General features: G+C 32.3%; 1 protein-coding gene across 1 annotated transcript in view; it reads left to right on the forward strand.

Annotated features, from left to right (window-relative positions):
- Positions 1-314: 314 nt before the first annotated feature.
- Positions 315-24847, forward strand: part of LOC134241773 (uncharacterized) — a gene marked incomplete at its 3' end in the record, with an annotated part of 29120 nt that continues 4587 nt past the window's right edge. Inside the window, exons 1-3 of the mRNA XM_062723794.1 lie at positions 315-704; positions 4608-4665; positions 11135-11192. Of these exons, the coding sequence (XP_062579778.1) occupies positions 4609-4665; positions 11135-11192 (115 nt within the window). The remainder of the gene's footprint in view (positions 705-4607; positions 4666-11134; positions 11193-24847) is intronic.

Genomic DNA, 24847 nt, shown 5'->3' on the forward strand with positions numbered 1-24847 from the left:
TAGGCATATTGAGTCATGTAAAGTTATACGCTAGAATTATGTAGTTTTTCATGACATGAAGTTGGCAGTGTTGTTTCCGATGGACTTAACATTTTTCAAAAACAATAAATGAGATGAAATAATTTTATTCATTAAAATATTCAATAAATTAAACTGTAAAAGTGAATTTTTCTGTGCTAAATATATAAAAATAACGTCTGATATTCTTTAACAGAATATACTTCTTTAATTTTACTTGTTTTGTCTGTTCTCTTGCTGTGTGTGTCGCTATGGTTTATCTATTTCGTAAGGTATCACGTTCACAGCAATGCAGTGCATCATCTTAATAATTAATGTAATATTTTGATTTGAGAAAATAAATTTCTTGCAATTAATGATAGACCGGCTTTGTTACATGAATTTTGGCAAAATATTTATTTACATTTGTTTTTGTGACCTACATGTGAACACAAGTAGAAAAAGTCTGTTTATGTGACCATAGTATATTACCATTGTCCCATAATGACAAATGAAGGCAAAATGCGATGCTATCAAACCAATCAAAATTGTTCTTTTTATATAGACTTACGTCACGCTTCTTACTTCTTTTTTATTGGTCACCTTATAGAATATTCGTGTCTGTCTAACTACGCATTCGTATAACAGCTGAAATCCCTCCAGGATTACGCTTCGGAAATTATCTACATTTAAATCCGGCAGCCAAGGTTTGAAAAAATGTTTTTTTTTTATATAAGTAAAATGAGTTGATAATGTTTTTAAAATGCATAGAAAAGATGCATTTTTGTTTAATAGAGGATTCGGAAATTATCTACATTTAAATCCGGCAGCCAAGGTTTGAAAAAATGTTTTTTTTTATATAAGTAAAATGAGTTGATAATGTTTTTAAAATGCATAGAAAAGATGCATTTTTGTTTAATAGAGGATTCAATGTCACAAATACAAATTTGACCGATTATTTCATAATTGTTCGACGCCATTTTCAAAAAAAAATTAACTAATTGAAGACTTTTCCGTGAATACATTTGAGAGAAAATGGTTGGCAAAAACTTAAGTAACTCAGACTACAGCACGGAAGTTTGAATACAACGCATCAACAAATTCATGTATATACAGAGAAAGGAGGTACATATACGATGTATACAATGTCGAGAGTAGTCAATGGTGTAACAATATTACAGAATTATGTTCCTATTGAGGATAGCTATAAAGTTCATTTAAAGTAACTCTTCAACATTTTGTTGTTTTCTTCATTTCTTCTTTATACGAGGATTGTTCGAAAAGTCCGTGGACACCTGTCAAATCTTTTTTTATTCCTATGTTATCCAAATTTGGTAAAAATAGTTTAACAGTACTTCCAAATGATTTGTATTAACAATTTTTAAAAAATATGATTTATTTAAAATCTATCCAGAATTTAAAACTGCAAAAAATTGGATCGCAGAAGACCAAATGTAGTTATTCACAATAACACACTGAATTTGAAAATGTTTGTAGTCACATTCTCTCTAAAATGAAGGTAAAACGAGAAAAGTCCTTGACTTTTAAATTTAGAAACATTTCATTGATTTAAATCCAGATAATGCTTTGATGCTTTGATTCCTTGAAAAGAAATCATTTTGTGAAGATAATTCAAAGCGAAAAGAATAAAGTTTATGTTTCACTCCGAAAAAACCCGAATAATCTTCGAAAATGTTCAGGAATAAAAAAAAAATAAGTCGTGCATGTGTTTTTAAATGGTACAGGAGGTATTTGAGTGACAGAGACTCTGTTCCGAACAAGAACACTCTGTGGAGAAATGGTTTATATCGTTAAATCTAATCAAAAACGTTAAAAAGTTAGAATATCATAAAAAGACACTGGCGCTTCAATGTTGCCGAGCTTGTAAAAGCACAGTGAAGTTGTGAAAGAAATCAAAACATTAATTGAGTAAGGAAATTATACAATGATTTAGGAGAACAATTGATAGAAAATTGAGTTTAATGTGCTAGCAAAAGCTTTTTAATATGTTCTTATAGAACTGTTACTGTGTAAAATGTATTGAGATAGTTTTTTTAAAAGAAAATCTTATCGCTGTGTATTTGACGTGTCAATGCCGTTAAGTATCCGCGGTTACTTACACAAAACAGGTTGATTTTAAAATGAAGTAAAATTCAAAATATAAAAAAAAAATTTTTAAACATAATATTGTGCTTGTTTTTTGCTTCAAAGCGGAAAAGATTCACATTGCCCATGAACTTTTCGAACAACCGTCGTATATGAAAAATTACATGCACTTAATTTAATATCAGTAAAGTACAGTTTTGATAAATCTGTCTAAAGGAAGGTGGGGTCACTTTTTAAGGATGAGATCATTTGCTTAAGATGTTAAAGTAATGCATCTGAATATTTCAATCAATGACTTGCTTATTTATTGAGAAAATTGTTTTTTAAGAAGTCAATTGACATTGTCTATATATGATTCAAGAAAACGCCCTTTTCATTAAAATATTTTGATGTTTCATTTTATGAAAATATATATTTTGATATTACTTACTGAGCTTTTTTTCTAAAATTTTTAAAAATTCTGACCCAAAACAAATACAAATTGAGCAAAATGGGGGAAAATGACTTAGTTTTCTCTTTTCCAAGTAATATATGTAGCACAATGTACACCAGAATTTTTTTATTGAGAGCATTTTGAGATTTTTTATCAGTCAGATATTGCGGATAGTATACTTCTCAAGAAATAGTTTTATATACAATTTACATTGTTAGACTCTATCAAAGAATTTACCACTTAATTACAAAAATAATTATGTAATCCTTACGTTCTGAAAACTCTTAAGAAATGAAATGAATAATTGTAATTTATAATATGGATGTTAACAATTGATTTGTTTGAAAGCTCAGAAGGCTCAACCAAGATTCGAGTTTCAAAATGCGAGATTAAATTTTCGAGATTGGAAATTCGAGTTTCTAGATTCAACATCCAATTTTACAAGAAAGGGGGGGTGTTCAACATTTGATTATTCTCCTTTATTATGTGTTTACTATCAAGAAATCGTTGAATATATTTATGAGAAATGGGTCATTTGCCTAAATAAAAATGAAAAAACACGGCACATGTTTCAAAACAAAATGAAAATAAATTTTTGGTTACATTATGAAAAATGTTTATAAAGTCTTTTTTTCTTCCCTCATTTAACAGAACAATAGATGCGTATACACTGAGAGAATTACCTAGTTAAACTACTTTTAAGGTAGTGATTGTATGGACAGTGATTAGTAATCACTCTGTTCACTAGCTAAGATAGTGAAAAGTGGTGTAGTGGTCGTAAAGATTCTTAAATACCTAGTGAAGGTTACTTATGAATGCTTAAATTTACTAATGTTATCTAGTAAATCTACCCAATACATAGTTAAGCTACTTTTAAGGTAGTGATTGTATGGACAGTAAATTTACTAGTCTTCCCAGTGACTTTCACTAATTATTTTTTTCAGTGTATAGAATATTATATGGTCCTATCGTTGAATTGCGGAATTGATATGTTGATTCAGTTTTAATTAGTACACTGATGAGGGAGAAAATTATTATAGATATATAATACTAAGGATCGTCTCTACACTTCACAGTGATGCAAGGGTAAATTTGTGCAGTTAGACTAGAATGCAGAACTGTAATGTTATAGTTTTAATGGTATATTTTAGACTTTCACCATAACACTTTGGTCAGAGATTTTTTATTTTTATTTTTTATGGGGCTGAACAAAGAGAAATCATTAAGTAAATTTGTTTCACCCATCCGTAATTAAGAGGCTGTCTCTTGGTTTCTCAACCTTGTTTACTGGCAACTTTCTAAAACCATGTCATAAACTTTATCTACTTAGAAACCCGTATTACTAATTATTACAGAGACGTAGCAACCTTTTTTTTTAAAGGAAGGCGACCAGAGAAAAACATTTCAAACCTGAAAAAAAACCTGACAAACAAATTCAAGGAAAAAATGTTCAAACCCAAAATCCTACTTCGGACCTTGGAGGGGAGAGAATGGTCGAACTTCCTGCAGTACCTATTTCTTTTCTTTTTTTAAAAAAGAGGGGGGAGGATGGCAACCGACCTTTCGATAAACATTTCAATTGTACAAAAATATGTTTGGAAAATTGCGGGGGAGCTGTATTGTTAATCTCTAGTCTCTTTTTATATTATGTTTATTACTGCGACATCTACCGTGTAAATGAAGTAGATGATACAAAATAAATATATTCTTGATATAAATCTATTATAGAATTTAAGAATTTATTTTATAAATCTTTGCATATCTCTTAAGACCAAAAATCCAACATTTCTTAAAATATCGTTCTTATGTATGTAACACTTTTTCTTGCATTGTAATTTATTTAAATGACCTCTACTGTATAAACATATTCAACGATTTCTTGATAGGAAAAAAAATTAAAGGGGAGTAATCAAATGTTGTACCCGCCTTTTCATTTAGATCTTGAATATCGAAACTCAAATTTCGAATCTTATATTTCGAAATTCGAATCTAGAATGAGCCTTATGGGTACTCGTAGATTTGTTTCATTCTAAAAAAGAAAAACCAAAAATAAAATTATTTCAGATTGAAGGATGGCGTGCCGTACGATGACCTCAGAAACCACCCAGCTACATCTAAAGGGTTTTGAGGTAATGACATTGACGTTTAAAATACACGAACTATGATTGTAAGGACCAGAAAATTGTAAAAAAGGTTCACAGAGGATTGCATTTGAAACGATGCAGTTTGACCAGGAACGAAAATGTATAAGGCAACTGAATAACTTGAAAGAAAGTATTAGTTTATTGATATGGATGATGGAAAAAAAATGATGATAATGATGAGATCTTTTTCTCAAAACATGCTGCTAGGAAAAAATAAAAAGAAATGTACAATATGTATAATTAATACGGATGTTAAGGGCAGATTCGCTCCATCTGTAAATAATTGATTGCATACTGTTTAACGTCAGATTCGACGTATTTTTTTTAGCTCTTCTCAAGAACCGCTGGGCCAATGTCAACCAAACTTGCCACAAAGTATTCTTGGGTAAAGGGAATTCAAGTTTGTTCAAATGAAAGGCCTGGTCCTCATGCAAGGGGAGATAATTGGGAATTAATTAAAATTTGGTGGCATGTTTAAAAACTTCTCAAAAACCACTGTGCCAGGAAAGATGAAACTTATGGGGAAGCATTCTCAGGTAGTGTAGATTCAAGTTTGTTCAAATCATGACCCCCGGGTTTAGGGCAGAACCACAATGGCCAACTAATGTTTTACATAGAAATTTATAAGAAAATTCTTAAAAATCTTCTTCTCAAGAATAGCAAATCCACAATTGATCATATTTATATGGAAGCATCTGCAGGTAGTGAAGAATCAAGTTTGTTCAAAGAATGACCCCGGGGGTAGGGCGGGGCCACAATGGCTGATCAGAGTTCTACATAGACATATTTATAAAAATTCTTTAAAAATCTTCTTCTAAAGAATAGCAAAGCCATGATTGGTCATGGGACTACTTTTGGATTTAGACTTTTCAATACTAAACCAATCACAAGACGAAAGACCACCTCTAAGCAATCGCTTAATGGTAGCTTAATGGTGACTTAATGGTGGCTTAAAGAAGTTAATTCCTTTAAGCCACCATTAACCCACCATTAAGCTAGACTTACAGGTGCTTAATGTCCAAACTTCATTAAGCTACCATTAAACCACCATTAAGCTTAGCTTAATGGTGACTTAATGATCAACCCTCATTAAACTTTTACGCATCTCATATAGAATCTTTGAACTAACTTTTACTTATTTTAATATCATTTACGCAAAATCTATTCCATCTCATAATTCTGTCTCGATCATAATTTCTACAAGTTTTTTGTCAACATGCATAAACTTGATCACTGGGAACGAAGTTAGCTACTAGCCACAGGGGCTTGCTCGAGGTGTCTATTTTTTTCTTAAAATCATTTACAGTGATAATAAAACAAGATATCCTGTATCAGAACTGTATATTATTTTTATTTTTTAAATTAACCATTATTACATGCGTTGTTTTTATTTTTAGTGTATATGATTTTTAAAAATAAATAATTATTACACACCGTGAGCAAGTCCTTGTGAAATATCTTTAATTTACAATACCAAAAATCAATTTGTTTTTAGAATTATCTATATTCATGAGCACAAAATATATATTACCTTTTAAAAACAAAATGGTCATTTTATTTCATATGTTAAAAGAAACATTCTGCTACAGAATTCCCAGGAATATAACTATATAATCTCATGAAAAAAAATCTTTGTCCTTTTTTTTTTGGGGGGGGGGGGGGGGGGGGGGGGGGGCGCCTGGTATACAAATGTTAAGTTTTCAAAGATTGACTTTTACCATGAAAAATTTTTAATGACTTTTACATCATGAATAATCCTACTTTAATTTATTATTTTTTTAATAATGCAGCGGTAAGTATCTGTCAAAATCTAGTAGGTCTTCAATGATTGTTATTTCAAAATCGATTTTCAGAGGAACGGCCGATTAGATTAAACATGACATCCGACCAGATGTATACACATTGAGAAACGGGGTAGGATTAACAGATAATCCGTGTACAGTAAACCGACTGGTCAGACAATAGACCTTAATTAGGTGTCCCCCGTCCCCGGTTAACTAACAGGAAACTATACACACACAACGTACACTGACAGATTTTAATGATCAATTATTTTTAAAAAAATAAATTTAACGCAAGCATATAACAAATTAAAAATTATAATTCATCGTAAAAAGTCAAATATTTTGATACCCATTATGATACAAAAAGAGATGAACTGAATCTGATATTCTAAAAAAAGTTTTTGTAAACATAATTAAGGGGGATGTACGGCCATATTTAGTGCAGTGAGAACAAAATGTAAACATTTCTTCAAATGGCTAAAGTACATTATATTTTGATCAAATTCTAAATCCTTATGATAAAGATACAATAAATATGCATAACTGAATGCATGTTGTGCATATATAATATATACTTTTGCAGAAAAATGCTTTTGATATGCTCCTAAGAACTGCGCAGCTACAGAATTCAGCAGAGTCTTAAAAAATCCAAAAAAATACGCAAAGTGTGCATTAATGTTCTCTCTACAACCATTTGTTGAGAAAATGTCTAAATTTTGCACTTTTAAATGATAATTTTAAGTTCAAAACAAGGTATCGATGTCTTCAAAAAGAGTGTAAAGAACCCTGAAAGTAGTTCATTGATAGCAGCACGTGGTCTATTTTTAGCACAGAATTTTGTTTTCCAGACCTCTTCTTAATATGGAGGGACATAACAATCTTTAATTGTAGAAGAGAATTACAGTTGCAAAATATTTCAAATAATATGAACACTTTTCAAAGAGGAATTGTGTTATAGTGTGGCTTGAAGTAATTTATTTAGTATTATTATCGAACAGTTGTTAAATAGTGAACGTATTGAAATGAACTTTTTGATTCCAGGTAAGGAAAAATGAGCACCATCAAAGTTTAAAATTAAGAGTTTGTAAGTTTTCCACAGATAACTTATAATATCTATCAAAAGTTTAATTATCACCAATGAAACACAAAGAAATTAAACACCTAAAATCGATATGAAAAACCTTGTGTTAGTATCTACTAGTACGAGAGGTGATCAAAAAGTTCTCGAATTATCTCTTTATCTACAAAACCACAATTTAGATTAGAAACAAATTTGGTGCACACTCAAGTTCTATAAATAGCATATGCCGAATAAAGATTTGCTCACAATGTGAAAATGGTACTTGTGACGAAAAATGGTTGTCTCAGTGGAACTCATTCAACAAACGACTAAAATAATTATGGTATATCTTAAAACTGCCTTTGAAGTAACGTAAAAGAATTTGTTCATAGTTTGTTAAGACAAATGACTTCCTAATAATTCAATCAATGATTGGATAGACCGTTTTAGTGAAGGAAGGCAGATGGTTGAATATGATACTTGTTATGTTGCCCGGTGAAAGCAAATTTGAAAAGGGGTTTGTTTTTAATTAAGCAATACGCTATCAAAGATCTCCAATTTACACTTTGAAAAATACTTGAATATTTCAAAAATAATATAACTACCAAATACTTAAGATATCGTTTACTTTTGATCACCCCCCCCCCCCCACGTATATACTCTGTCAAATAAACATTTACAATTTTCATTACAGCGGAGCAACATTTGAGAAGGAATAAAATCATTCAGAGTGGGTTAGGAGATTTAATGAATATTTTTTTTTCTATTTGCCCATTTTGTCAAAATTACAATTTTACAGAGTAAAGAAAAAAATCAACAAAATTAAATATTTTATACCATCTTTAAAATGACGTTTGGTGGACCTCCCAACTCAGGGAAAATTATTAGGTCCGTATTTATGGTGAGAAAACAAATTTCCTTAAAATTCAAACATATTTGTTGACGGAAGAAAAAAATATCCTGTAATTGGATGTAAAATAAAATTGAGTCTGGCTATTTTTAGGCAGTAGATCGGGAGAGAGGGCAACCAATTATTTTTACAACAAATGGTCTTATAAGGCTGGTACATGTTCCATCACATACTTAGTAATGCAATTTTTTTAATCTTTGGCACTATTTTGAAAAAAGAACATAGGATTTTCGGAAGGGGGGGGTAGTCTCTCATTTTTTTGCGATGATAGACATAGCATATGCAATGGACCTTTGTTTGCGAACATTGTGATTGCTTCTAAATTTAAAAAAAAAACAACTCTATATATCTTATCAAGCTTCGTATGTTCAATGATCGAGAGCTTACAACGTAGTCAACATAATGAGACATGATGCGTTTTTATGTCCAAACATTACTCCATACGATGTGTTGGTCATTGCAAACAATCAAGCTATTTATGTGAGGTGCCTGAAGGAAATCCTTTAACTGCCTATTTTTTCTATCTAACTGCTAAACAAAATAGACATATGTACCAACTTTTCGATTGTAAGACATGTAATTGCAATTTGTTTTTCATGCACCGCATATTGTTTAACATTTTCAAATTAAATGCTTAGCATCCTCCTTGCAGTGCCCCATTTCAAAATAACTTCTATCGCCACAGAAAAAAGGCCGACGTAAACACATATGTTTAGGGCATTTTTTAGCTTTTTTCTTGAGTTTTAAAGAAACCAACAAATTATCAAGACTTGTTCCACGAAAAATTAAATATAATCATAGTAATAAACGCATCTATCCACAGCAGATATATGCATATGTCAAACACGTGCTCAGTGTATTAATATTTACTAGGAAACTCGAGCTGTGAGCAGAACAGTTTTTCCCGATTTGCTGGAGTGGGGTTAAAATCGCGTTTTTTCATTAATCAGACGAAGCGATGCAACAAATAAAAGTAGTAAGTAATATTACCTAATGATTATTACTTAGTAATTTCTTGTCTTGGTGTTTTTATGGTCGCATTTATTCTAAAATCAATGTTATTCGAACTCTGTGTGACAGAGGAATGGCGGACGAAATAAACACATGGCCTCAGGAAGACACACATATGAAAAATCAAATTTTCAAGAATTCTAGATAATGACAAGAAAAAAGCGAAACAAATGGTTGTAGCCATATTATCAATGAATCACACTAACACCATTTTCAATGCATTTTTTATCTCGTGAATGCTGTAGCTGCGCAGTTCTACAATGATTAATTTCCTCCTAATTAAAACAAAATAAACTTAATTATTTACTAATTTTGGTCTCTAACAGTAGGTAACTAGTGCATTAACACTTTGAGTAACTTTGGGCTAGTTTAGACGAGTATTAAGCGCATTCTTGGCATTTCTTATTTCACACCAGACTAGATCCAATTGGCTTGTACATCCCCCTTAACCAGGTAACTCTTACGCGAGGATTGTCACTAAATTGTTGACACAGAAACCGTTTATATCCGTAGTATATTAAAAAAAAATAGTAGAATCTGTTTTTTCCTCTTTCTTTTTCGATGATAGACTTTTGTGTTTTATTTATAATTAATTTATCTTCAATCATGATTTAAAGCTTACATTTTGAAAATTTTTGAATAACACTATAACAGAGCGAAGAACTCAATCACATTACATCAAATTAAAATCCGAACTCAGTGTAGAAATATATATATTAATGGGTTAAGATCCACAAATAAAATTGTTTATATTTTGATTAAGAAATCAATTCAAGACGTTTGGAAATGTTCAACAAAATTCTAGTAAAAACCTTTACAAGTCCAAACAAATTTTGAAAAAAATAATGGTTAAATATTTAATATTTTCCCTTTTTGAAAAGGAGCGGCGATAGCGTAATGGATAAGGCGTTCGCCATTAAAACCTAAGGTCATGGGTTCGCACCCCCACTACGGCGATTTTTTTTTTTGGATTTTGAATTTCGTTCTTTTTCATTATTTTTACCAAATCAATATACAAGCGAACTCTACATTTATAATAATGATAACAAATCACTATAAAAATAATTTTTCACCCATATAAACAATATTATCGACTGTGTAATGTGACTTAATGGTGGCTTAATGGTGGCTTAATGGTAGCTTAATGGTAGCTTAATGGAGTTTGGACATTAAGCACCTGTAAGTCTAGCTTAATGGTGGCTTAATGGTGACTTAATGGTGGTCTAAAAGTTACCATTAAGGACCTGTAAGCCACCATTAAGCTACCATTAAGGTACATTTAAGCACCCATAAGGACTTTGAGTTGGCTTAATGGTAACTTAATGGTGGTGTAAATGTAACTTAAAGGTGCTTAATGGTGACTTAAAGACAACCATTAAACCACCATTAAGGACCTATAAGCCACCATTAAGCCGGACTCAAAGGGTGTGTTTCATCTTGTGAATTTTACTTTTTCCTAGCCACAGTGCTCAGGTGAGCGATGTGGCCCATGGGCCTCTTGTACTGATATAGAGACGTCACCGGTAAAGGGCTTCAATATCGATATTTGGCACTTCAGGGTTCTTTATCGTGCCAACTCCAACCGTAACACAAGGCCTGCATTTGGAACGTCATATCAGAAAGATCTATGAATTTTACTTCTTATGCCGCATTCAGTAAATGAAATACTTTAATATACTTTTATTGCAGGATGACTCGCCATACAGTGATCTCAAAAAACACTCAGCTACAGCCAAAGGGTTTCGAGGTAACAGGGTAATAACATTGAAGTTTAAAACGAAATACGCGTTACATAGTCTGTAAAATACAGGAACTATGATTGTTAGGACCAGAAAATTGCAAAAAGGTCCAGAGATGATTGCATTTCAAATGTTGCTGTTGAAGCGAAAAAGAATATTAAGGCAACCGAATAAATTGAAAGAAAATATATGTTCATTGATATGTATGATGAAAATAACACTACTGGTTTTAAAACCCCTGTCCGTATGAAAATCCACTGTCTTTCTCTGTATTCTACAGCATTTTCACAGTAATCTACGGTATATCTACAGTATGCTACGGTATGCTAGCTCTGTATATACAGTAAATCTCTGTATGCCACTGTATGTATCCCCAGCATGCCACAGTTACATACAGTATGCCCCGATACGCCTACAGTATGACACTGTATGGCTACTGTTTCCTACAGACAACTACGGTAAACCACAGTATATGCACCAGTACGCCCCTGTATATGTTCACTGAAGCAAAAAGAAGAAGTTTAGACACTCCCAGAGCACTGTACGTTTACCTAAGATGTGGGATTATCAATTTAGTACACAGAGTTACTTACCTAAGAAATTTTTGAACATTATTTTAAACACATAGTAGCATTTTTTTAATTTGTTAGGAAACTTATTGTGTTCTTTTATAACTCTGAAATAACTATGAAAAATAAATAAATCATTGCTTCAAAGAATATTTATCTATCAATTTTTAATATTAATTATTTAATGTGTTCTTTGGTTTGATTTATCAGTTAATTAATTTATTTATTTATTTTGCGAACACTTATTTAATCCATAAAATACTTGGAATGACTTTGTAACTTTTGTGAAAAAAAAACACAGCCGGGGTTATTCTTGTTTTTTTTTTTTTAACTTATTGATGTTCTTTAAAAAAAAATTAATCTAATTAATTGCATGTAATCAATCATTGCATAATTTTTTTTATTTTTAAATTGAATATACAAACAAAATTATTAATTGTATACCCGAAAGTTGGATTTATTTGGCTAATTTTATGGAAATAATTTTACGCTAAAATGTGTTTCAAAGTCTTTTTGAAGCATATTTAAACTACTTTTAATTATTTTACTTCCGTGTTGGTAATCAAAATAATCGTCTCATTATGCACAATCTTAACCCGTCAATACCTTTTTGAAACTTTTATTTTGTTTTGTATGACAAAAATCGGTTCTCATACAAAGAGAAAATGTTATTTCAAGCAGCTGCAGAGTGGACACGGTCGCTCTCTGTCACAAAGTAAACAAGGTATAGTGATCAGTGAAAAAAAAACAATAGGTGTCATTAATGTGTACCCAGAGTCACTTGTAAACAATCAATGGCTTTGAAGTTCTTTCATAATCGTGTTAGGGTTTTGAAAACCGATTTTTTTTTTCAATCAAAACAAAATAAAAATATGAAATTGCAATTGACAAATTAGAATTGTGTATAATGTGACGATTATTTTGATATCCATCATGGACGTAAAATAACTGAAATTTGATTTAATATGCTTAAAAAATACTTTGTAACATTGTATGGATAAAATATTTGTACAAAAAACCCTAAGAAATCTCATTTTCGGGGATATAAATAATTGATTTTTTTGTTGTATTGGCAATGTAAAAAATATAATTAAAGAGTTTGACATTTTTATGGTGATTAATTAATTAATTAATTTATTTACCATTTATTTATTTTTCTAACACCTGTTTAATTCATAAAATAATTGGAATGGCTTTTTTGTTCCTTTTGAAGAAAAAATTACACACACACACACCTACACAACAAGAGTAATGCTGCATTTTAAAAATTTTTAGTTTTTAAAATCAATTCAATAATTGATTTTTAAATGGTTAGTGAATAAATAAATAAAACTGATTTAAAGCACGTATTTTAACATTGTAAAAAAAAAAAAAAAAAACAATATATTTATCTATTTATTTTTAAAATTAGCGATACAACCAAATTAATTAATTATAATCCCGAAAGTTAGATTTATTTGGCTTATTTAATGTAAACAAGTTTCCGCTAAAATGTCTCTCAAAGTCTTTTTGAAGCATATTTATACTACTTTTAATTATTTTACTTCCGTGTTGGATATCAAAATAATCGTCTCATTATGCACAATCTTAACCCGTCAATAGCTTTTTGATACTTTTATTTTGTTTTGTTTTGTTTGACAAAAACGGTTTTCTCACAAAGAGAAAATGTTATTTCAAACAGCCGCAAAGTGGACACGGTTGATCTCTGCCACGAAATAAACAAGGTATAGTGGTCAGTGAAAAAGATAATAGGTGTCATTACTGTGTACCCCATGTCAGTTGTAAACAATCAATGGCTTTGAAGTTCTTTCCTAATCGTGTTAGAATTTTGAAAACCGATTTTTTTTTCAATCAAAACAAAGTAAAAATATGAAATTGCAATTGAAAAATTAAAATTGTGCGTAATCTGACGATTATTTTGATATCCATCATGGACGTAAAATAATTGAAATTTGTTTTAATATGCTTAAAAAATACTTTGTAGCATATTTTAGGAGAAATAATTTTAATATAAAAATAAAACTAAAAAAATCGGCTCAAGTACATTATAAGACGAAAATAGTTCCTTTTTTTCTCGTAAGAATATATATTTTTGCATATTCATTTATATTTATAAATGTACAAAACAAGATAAATTAGCATATTTTGCATATGAATTAAATATATATATTAATGAATATTTAGGGCCATTGTTGGTGAATTAGTTACCAATGCAACCAATTTATTGCATTATATATCAAATGGATAATAAATGTACGAAATTAATTTAAGAGATCATCTGTTCATGAAAATTATACTATGTCTGCTTAACAGGTCGACAGGTCGACAGGATGACAGATCGACAGGTCGACAGGTTGACAGGTTGACAGGTCTACGGGTCGACATGTCGACAGGTCGACGAGTCGACAGGTTGACAGGTAGACAGGCAGACAGGTCTACGGGTCGACAGGTTGACAGGTAGACAGGTCGACAGGTAGACAGGTCGACGGGTTGACAGGTCGACAGGTAGACTGGTCGACAGGTTGACAGGTCGACAGGTTGACAGGTAGACAGGTAGACAGGTTGACAGCTCGACGGATAGACATGTTTATTTAAATATGTAATTCTGTTGACCTGTCAACATGTCGTCATAGGTTTGGATTGTCAAATAGAGATGTATACATCTAACTGTAATCAGACATTGCGCATATGAAAAGAGAATAAAAATTACACTTCTAGGCATACAATGTACATGTATCTTATGATATGAGTGAACCCCTCTCCTAAGATGGTACTTGTTGGGTATACATCTAACTGTAATCAGACATTGCGCATATGAAAAGAGAATAAAAATTACACTTCTAGGCATACAATGTACATGTATCTTATGATATGAGTGAACCCCTCTCCTAAGATGGTACTTGTTGTGATTTAACTAAATAAATATACAATAAATTATTTTTAAAAAAAAGCTGTCTACCTGTCGACCTGTCAACCTGTCAGCCTGTCGACCTGTCAACCTGTCGGCCTGTCGACCTGTCAAATTGTAAAACAAATAAATATACATTGAATTATAAAAAAGCCGTCTACCTGTCGACCTGTTGAACGTCAGCATATCAGCCTGTCGACCTGTCAGCCTGTCGACCTGTCAAATTGTAAAACAATATGTTTGTGTTGTTATTTTAGATGTATTCTTGGTTTTTATTATAAAGAATTAAAGTGCTTGTAAAAATTTATTCAAAAGTGATTTGCATTTATTGTATTGCACATGTTTATATTTATCTAAGAATATAACTGATATAATTATACATGAATATTTATATATTATAATAACAAAACCGATTTACTGCAGATTATGTGGATGGGACTATTTTCGTCTTATTTTGTACTTGACCCAAAAAATCAATTGGGGGGTGTATATTTAATCACTTTGTTGTCTTTTCAATTACAAAAATAAATAAATTATTTTTATTTATTTTGTTTATTTATGTATTTGTAAATAAACTGATAAACAGAATGAATAAATAAATAAGATAAATAATTATTTCATTTATTAATTTTGTATTTTTAAAGTCATTTATTTTATTTAATTTTCACTTACCACTTCACCTTATTTACTTTGTGCCGTGTCTATTATGCAGCTCTGCATTTGTCAAGAAGTAGATTGATTTGTTTTTAAAATGATTAATTTCATGCCGTTAATTAATTATATTTATTTTTTTTCAAAGAAACTATATCAATTTTAAAAACTACAATTTTCCAAAATGCAGCATTACCCCGGCCGTGTTTTTCTTTTTTTTTCAAAAGTTACAAAGTCGCTCCAAGTATTTTAGGATTAAATAGGTGTTTGCAAAATAAATAAATAAATTAATTAACTAATAAATCAATTCAAAGAATAATTTAATAATTAATTTTAAAAATTGATAGATAAATATTTTTTGAAGCAACGATTTATTAATTTTTAATAGTTATTTCAGAGTTATAAAAGAACACAATAAGTCTCTTAACAAATTAAAAAAAATACTACTATGTGTTTAAATTAATGTTCAAAAATTTCTTAGGTAGGTAACTCTGTGTACTAAATTGATAATCCCACATCTTAGGTAAACGTACAGTGCTCTGGGAGTGTGTAAACTTCTTCTCTTTGCTTCAATGAACATATACAGGGGCGTACTGGGGCATATACTGTGGTTTACCGTAGTTGTCTGTAGGAAACAGTAGTCATACAGTGGCATACTGTAGGCGTATCGGGGCCTACTGTATGTAACTGTGGCATGCTGGGGATACATACAGTGGCATACAGAGATTTACTGTATATACAGAGCTAGCATACCGTAGCATACTGTAGATATACCGTAGATTACTGTGAAAATGCTGTAGGATACAGAGAAAGACAGTGGATTTTCATACGGACAGGGGTTTTAAAAGCCAGTAGTGTAAAAAATAATAATGATGATGACATCTTCTTCTAAAACACTCAGCCATGGAAAATTAAAAGTTACTTGGAATCAAAAATATGTAGAGCTTGGTCAAGCTATCAAATTTAATAAATGTGTAGATTTCAAGAAATTTCTTCTAAATATCTTTCAAACAAAAATATATGCCCCCCCCCCCATTTCTCAAGATTCATTCTGATTATGTGACAATTTTTAATTGAATTGTGTATACTGCGCATTGTTTTTTTTTTTTAAATATATTTCTAAATTGAATTGTAAATAGTTTTAAATATGAAAGGTTCTGACATAACTTTTTGACTAGTTAAACCTCTGAGGTATTTCCAAATTAGTTACGAAAATCTGTCGGAATCTCAATCACATTGCATGGGCAGCTGTAAAGAGAGATAAATGTAATATTTTTAATTCTTCATGTACATCGTTTTATTTTTATAGAATGAAATTTAAGGGATTTAGAAAACACAGGCTAAAGGAATTTACTGAAAACTGCCACGCCATAAACAGAATGCAGCACGACAATTAGATGTGTATATTATTGTGGAAAAATTATTGCAATATTGAAACTGCGCTTGCTCTAATAGTTTCGAACTCACCGTCGGACATATTTCAAAAACTAAGAATTGATATACTATATAAATATACTTTAAAAGTTTTCAATGCTAAGGTAGACTTTTTACTACTGTAAAATTACAATTTTCGTTGGGTGAAATTTTCGTGGTTTGAGGAAAATCTACGGGTTCGTGGGGATTTGATTTTGTGAATGAAGAATGTTTGAGTAGTCATATATATGTCATTTTATTTTTCATGGTGTACATGAATTTCTGGGTCTCTTCACACCTCGAAAATATCGAAAAGTAAACCCCGACAAAAAGTAGCGATTTCTCAATAATGAATAAAATGATAAGTATTCTTTTTATTTAAAGAAGATGGATGGATAAGGCGGGCAAAGTGCCTGTGGTGAGACAGATAAGAAGTGAGAAATTAAATCTCAATTTTATTTAAATTTTTTTTTTTTTTTTTTTGATATTTGATGTAATATTAAAGTATACTTAATGTAAAATCTCTACAATTTACCAAAATCTCATAAAGACTGAAAATATTTGACAATAAAAAAGCATACACACACTAAAAAGAACAAAAACGATCATTTCTCATACTTAAACAATTTTTTTCAATATGACTGGGTCTTCGCTCCATTTTTTGAAAGATAATCCTAAAAGTTTGCAATAAAATATTCAATTTTTTGTTTACAAGAACATGGAGCGAAGATCCACTATACCTAAAAAGTACACTTTTATGCCAAAACATTCGCATCTTTCCGAGAAATACTCGAAGTCCATTAAGTCAAGGATCATATCACAAACATGATTTAAACGTCCAAAGTCATCATGAGCCATTTAGCATAGTGGTTACATTTTTGTAGCGCGGTAGTCTCATTCGTCGGACTTTTATTGCTAGGGTTCGAATCCCAGGAATTCCATCTAATATTTTTATAAAAGAAATTTTTTACGAGATTTTTTTTCTCGCAGAAAAGGTATTTTTGTAATAATTTCATAAATTTCAATAATGAGAAGTTAATTAAAATACTAAATTCACATACTGAATAAAATTTCTTGATATCTGACGCTATAGCCATTCTGTCCGCCTTGCTCCCCCATCTTCTTTGTTTTCTTTGATTGAGTAATTTGAAACATATACATGTAAGCATTGAATTGTCTAATGCCTTAGTGCGGTATAATAATTTGTAGGCACGAGCAAGATAAAACTATTTTCATTAAAAATAAGAATCAAATGCTTATAGATACATTCTAATAATGATTTTCAAAAAGGTAATATGTTTGGATAATTTGATCCAAAACAATAAATCTATTTGGTAGCCACTGTAGTATTGACCATGCATGCAGTTTCTAGTTTGTATACTGTAAAACAGTGTCAGGCATTAGATTCTTGAATTTCTAGAAGACAAAGTCTGTTTGGTTTTTGTGGACCAAGTCTTCAAACAATCTATTGGAATTCCCATCGGTGCCAATTGTGCCCGTTATTAGTATGCCTATTTTTGTAATAATATGAAGCAGAATGTGTCCAAATTCTAATACGTGAAAAGATGGAACACTTGCTGTGGCCTTCAATTCAACATTTAGTTGTTAATTATAAAGACAGTAATTACGTATCTCACCTAGACCCCACTTAATACACAACACAGGCTCTATGCCTGTATTTGTAACATTATTTAAAATACGTTTAATGTTTATTGTATGGCAGAAATTGGCCACAGTGTTTAGATAAATGTATATCAATATCAACTCTTGGGCAGCCAGACATTAGGGCTGACTCCCTAAATCAACATTTTATATATCGTCCGAAACGGCAAGTAGCATGCTGGGTTGGGTTCACCACATTCATGCTACCAACACATTAGGATAATATTTTAATATACAGCCCTTTAACTTGTTAAATATGAAAATATTATCAAATCAACATCAACGTAACAACAATCAACACAATATTTCCACAACCAACTTGAAGGTAACGATATACCTTTACCACAATTCATGTTGACGGTAAAAATAATAGCATGCTGACAAGATATACGTCTAAGGTTTCCTGTGTCTGTTGACAGTTTATGATATCTGAGAGTACAAAACTTAAACGGAAGAAACCTTGAACAACTTAAACAAAGTAATTGTATCATGTTGGATGGGAGGGTATTTTGAGATTTTTAGCTCTGAATTTCTATACCGTCTGCTGGTTATCGGCATGGAGGGAAAAGGCAGTATGGATACTGTAAGTTCATAGTGAAACACGGAATGTTTAAAAATTTCCGATTAAAATATCCAGATTACGCAATTGGCTGATACACATTCTTTCATTCTGTCTTTATTTCCCCCCGTAGGAGATTGCATGAATATGAACATTTCAAATCATATAAACATTACAAAAGGAAAATAAAAAAATAAATACATATCAATTAGGAGAGAAAAAAAAGATAAATGTGTACATTATATTACATTAAGAAAGAACAAGGTTGCTGACTATAGCGATATACAAGGTAGAAAAAGAACTAGGTTGCTAACAGTGAATATAGACAGGTCACTCTGTTCTCCTACGCAACTGTCTGTTAAACCATGCTGCAGTATCCCTAAGGAAACGAAAATTCAACATATGTAATTTGGGCCTATCAAAATGAGATAAGATGTTTGAGAATAATCTAGCACCTAGCAGAAAAAGGTATAGGTCATGTGGACTGAAACCGGAAAGTTCGGCATTTAATATGATATCAAAGTCTTCAATCATTGTGTCCCACCACGCTTCGCGGATGGCGGTTGTGCCCAAGCAGGTTGTAGAGATGTTCGAAAATGTTCCTGAAGTTTCCTTCGCAGAGGGGACAAGGTTCTGGAGGAGAGTCTGAAAGAGTCCATAGCTTCACAATAAATTTATAAATTTCTATTTCGTGGATGTTACTTGGAATTTCCCAGATAGTTTGCGGAGATTTCCCTGCGGTTATTGTATTGAAGAGAAGAAAGTACGGATCTGAGTACATCTGTTGACGTCTTGATTCCAAATGTACGTTGGTGACAGCTGCTTTAACATATCTTTTCCACAGGTATATTGGGGGAAGTAACCATCTTGTAAGTATATAAGGAGGTACTGATGGAGGTCATACTTAAACAAAGGAGCCATGACGTCATTGATAAAGCCATAATGTTTAAGTTCGGGAGACTGTAAGTAAGAAAAAAGCCAGCGGAGAAAAATCTGTTTAGTTAGAGTTTTGCTATCCAGTTCACCCAAACGGCCGAAGAATTGCAGTTTTCTTTTGTCAATTTGAGACGAAATCGGAAGAAGTCCTAGTAAGGATTCACAGATATCAGATCTGGTGTCTTTTGGTAAACATCATATACTTGCATATGAAGTGTTGAAAAGTGCTAAGGGTTTGCAGATACCTCTGAAGTAAGTTGGACCAAAGTTCACATCCGTACAAGGTCGAAGGGAGTACAATTCTGGTGTAAAGCCGTGATATGGTGACTGGGTTAAGATGTTCTTGTATTTGAGGGGCAAAGTAAGCCTGTCGTCCTTTCCTGCATGCATTTTCAATTATCTCGGTATGGATGAGTTTGGATGGAAGACGAATTCCTAAATGGTTATACGTGTAAGATAAATAGACAGGGTCTGGAACAAGAAACCATACTGGGGACTCGTCATAGTTGATAGATGTTTTGGAAAATCGAAGAACACTAGACTTGTCCGAGTTGAACTTGAATCTTCAATTTTTAGAATAGCCATATGCTGTGGAAAGAATGTTTTGGATTGCTGCAGGATATTATCCTAGACAGGAAATGTCATCTGCAAGTGCAGGATTAGAACTTGTGATGTTGTAGATACCCATATTGGGACAATTATCTTGAATTTCTAGAAGTAGATCATTTATGAAGACCAAAATAAAGAAATGAGGAGAGTACCCCTCCTTGACGAACTCCTTGAGATACGGGAAAACAGTTCGAATATGCGTTGTTTACCACAACAGAACAGGCAGTATTCGAATGGCAGTCGTCTATAAAAGTCCAAAGCCGACCAGATGCTCCCAGGCGGTGCAGCTTGTACATAAGACCATGTCGCCACACTGTGTCAAATGCTTTCTGGGTATCCAAGATAACAACGTATACCGGACTACCAAGTTCTATATTATGATAGATAGTTTCTTGGAGGTTGAAAGATGCAGTGAGACAGCCGAGCTTCTGCTGGAATCCCTGTTGTTGTGTGTTTGGAAATTCATTCGCAGATAGAACATGAGATTTTATCCTGCCTAATAGCAGTTTTTCAAAAATCTTAAGAAGGCACGGAAGTAAGGCTATTGGTCTATAACTGCCCGGGGATTTCCGTGGTTTGTTGCTTCCGTTGTGTATAGGGACAATAATGTCTTTTTTCCAGGAGTCTAGAATTTGACCAGTTTTTATGATTGAGTTAAAAAGATGCTTTATTCACAGTTTAAGTTCTAAGCCTCCGTAGATAATATGTTCGTTCTGAATTTTTTCTAACCCAGGAGCTTTTCTGTGTTTTAACTCGCTGACATCTCCGCCTGGCAAGGATTTGTTGGTCAGAACTTTGGTAGTTGTTTTCAGATTGGTGTGAGAATTTTTAATATGTTGGAAAAAGTCAGAGTTAAAGGTTCCGTTATCCTGTGGATTGTATATACGTTCAAAGTGATGTGCGAAACAGTTAACGTTGGATATATCCTCTGGGTTTGAGTATGACATAATCAAGTCCTATTTCAGGATATGTTCGAGAGCTACGAGGTCTTTGACGTTTGATGAGCTTCCAAAATAAACGCACATCACACTCTGAGGCTTCGTCAATGTCCTTATATTCCTTGGTTAGGAAGTCGTCGGCCGCAGATTGAAGCTCTTTACGAAAGTACCTTTTGGCGCGCTTGTAGTTCCTATAGGATTCGTGGCCCATACCACGCGGTCGTCATGGAGTTCTTTAACTTTTGGGGTCCATTCTGGCTTTAAGTATGGTTTATAATTAGACACAGGGATAAACTGGGATGCAGCATTGTGTAACAGACAGTTGAGATCAGAGCAAAAAGTATCAATATCATTAACACAATCAAGGTTTCTATGCAGCAATGTTTTACATTCACTTGAAACAAAATCGCGATATGCATTGATTTTACAAGAGTCTGTTTTATGCTATGCTGGCATGGTGTGGATACTTGTAAAACACGGAATGTTTAAAAATTCTCGATTAAAATATCCAGATTACGCAATTGGCTGATACACAAAAATTACGACTACATAAATGAAAATATATTATAATCAACACAATATACATATCCCCTTCAATATTGTTCAAACAACATCATGAGGATAAAAGCTTTGGTAACGGCATATATTTACAGACAAGCTGAAATATGTATGCAAATATATCGACGATGTATTGTCAATTAACAGTGGTTAATTCCATATCTACGATACTGTATACAGATATCCTGTGAGCTTGAGATAAAAAAAATACCACAGAATCTGACACATCTGTTTCATATTTTGATATTGTACTTCAAAAATAGGTTAATGGAAATCTAACAACCGAGCTTTATGATAATGTGATGACATTAACTTTTCAATCATCAACTTCCCTTAGTTACTTATGCAGCAATTTTTATATTCCATATAATTTCCTTTAAGAAATAAATTAAATATCTGCGACATTCAAATCTTTAAAAAACACTTGAAACCTTGTCACTGCGCGTTAGAATGCACAGTGGGAACTATGTGTAATTTTAAATACTCTAGAAACACCGATATGAACAATGTTTTAACGCAATTTAATGATCAATTAAGACGCCCATGTCGCTCACCTGGGTAACTTTGACTATGTTGTTCTTTACCTTGTAATACATTGCATAACTTATTGCGACCCCCCTACCCCCGTGGGGCATGATTCGTGATTTGAAGAATTTAGAATCTAAATTACCCCATTTTTTTCCTATTAGCTTTGATGTAAAACTTTGATTCCCTACTGTAGCCCCGCCCTATCCACAGGGGTTCTGATTTTTACAATTTAGAATCTACCCAACATCAGGATGATACCACATAAGTTTCAGCTTTTCTGACCCAGTGGTTCTTGAGAAGAAGATTTTCAGTGACCCCACCATATTCTTCTCTTTTCCTGATTATCTCCCCTACTAAGGTAACTTGGTCTTTTATTTATTTTTTTTTAAATTAAACTCCCCTTCCCCCAAGGCGGCTTAATACCAAGTTTGGTTAAAACTGGCCCAGTGGATTGTGAGAAAAAATGGAAAATGTGAAAAGTTTACAAAAGGATAGACGACTGACAAAATGTGATCAGAAAAGTTCACTTGAGCCTTTGGCTCAGGTGAGCTAAAAACTATTAACCTGTTAAATTAACAAATGTGCTTTTAAAATTAATTTGACTTTTGTATTCCTCACAATATTCGTTTGCGTTATTTAATTTTGTGTCGTTTACTGATTTTGATTTGAAAGTCAAAATAAGTACACGACTTTGTACTTATTTTGATTTTCAAATCAAAATCAGTAAACGACATTTGCAACGTAACAAAATGCTATTATGTCTATTAAGAACAACTGTTTTGAAGGCCAGTAAATTCTTTGAAGAATAGCGAAATTAAAAAAAAATCATCAAGAGTGGAAATTAGATAATGTAAATATGAGCAATGAATATTGCTGTCGTTGGTCCTATAACACACAGTCAGGTGTATTATAGGACTGATGTCATCCAAAATTATTAATTCAATGCTTAAATATACCTTCATCCTACCACAGTTAACATGAAGACGATGATAGTGCTTTACCACACTTCATATTGACAGTTAAATTGATACCACTGAGGCAGGATTTCTGTGTCTGTAGACAGTTCACGATATCGTATGCACCTGTTAACGGTGTTTATATCTCTCAGATGATTCGATACGCAAGAGCATGAGCTGCTTATGTACAGTGTCTAAAACGAAGTAAATTATTGACAAACGAGTAGATGAAACAAGAATACAAGTAGAGTTTTCTTTTTAAGTTTACCGTCTTTACCAAAACATTAAATAATAAATTGATCTACCCCTATCATGCCGTATTATTCTTTTGAATTTCTTGATTTTGTATTTTTACTTTACATTTTTACTGGCATTAGCCCTACCACTTTTTTGGCTCGGCCTCCTACTCCTCAGTAAACTTTCTTTCGGCAAACCTCGACTGATTTCGTTACTTCCTGATCATGACAAGGACACATGGCGGGTGTGACCCGTCGGCAGGGGATGCTCACTCCTCCATGGCACCTGATCCCACCTCTGATGTTTTAGAAGTCCGTATTTGCTCTTCTCTGTATTGTTAAATGGACTTTTGAGCCGGAATACTGGAATTGTTATGTATTTCATCTTATACATGTACAGGGTGATAAATGATGTGGAATGATTTTCGTAGAGAAAAGAGATACAGTTAACATAACTGTTTGCATGGTGTTATTTTACTATTTAAAGGGACTCTTTTACTTTTTTACTGAAATATTTCCTATTAAGATTAAAGATGAAAATTTAATTAAGGTCTTCCGTCTTCAGCGGAAGACTTTATTGTTTTTCTTCGGTTTCTTTTTCACTTTTATTAAGGTCTTCCGTTTCCAACAGAAGACTTTATTGTTTTCGTTCGGTTTCTTTTTCCCTATTATTATTATTATTATTATTATTTTTCTTCCGACTGATTTTGTGCAAGCGATTTCTCAGAAGTGGCTCGTCCGATTTATACCAAACTTTCAGATCTTGAAGATATTCAATTGAAATTGATAGGTTTTTTTGCTTTTTGATGATTTCACTTCCGGTTGTGAGATATGGTCGATTTTCTGATTTTCAGAGGGTCGGCTTGTCCAGGAACGACTTAAGATATTGACTCAAGATTTTCAGTGAAAGTAAAAGAAGGTTTAGTGAATTGTAATTGGGTCTCCAAATATTTCTAGCTCAAAAGGCGCCGTAGCTCGGTAGGGCCCGAAAAAATGTCTCAAAAATATCTCACAAAATTTGGCACATTTTGTTTCATATCTTCATACCTGTTAATAATTTGTTATAGCATATTGAAGAAAAAATGTGCAAAATTACAGGACCTTTCATTTGATGTCAAAAAAATGGGGCTGACCCCTTAA

Source organism: Saccostrea cucullata, unplaced genomic scaffold (genome assembly GCF_032062105.1).
Source record: "Saccostrea cucullata isolate Sc308-1 unplaced genomic scaffold, CSIRO_AGI_Scuc_v1 ctg2784, whole genome shotgun sequence".
Classification (NCBI taxonomy): Eukaryota; Metazoa; Mollusca; class Bivalvia; order Ostreida; family Ostreidae; genus Saccostrea; species Saccostrea cuccullata.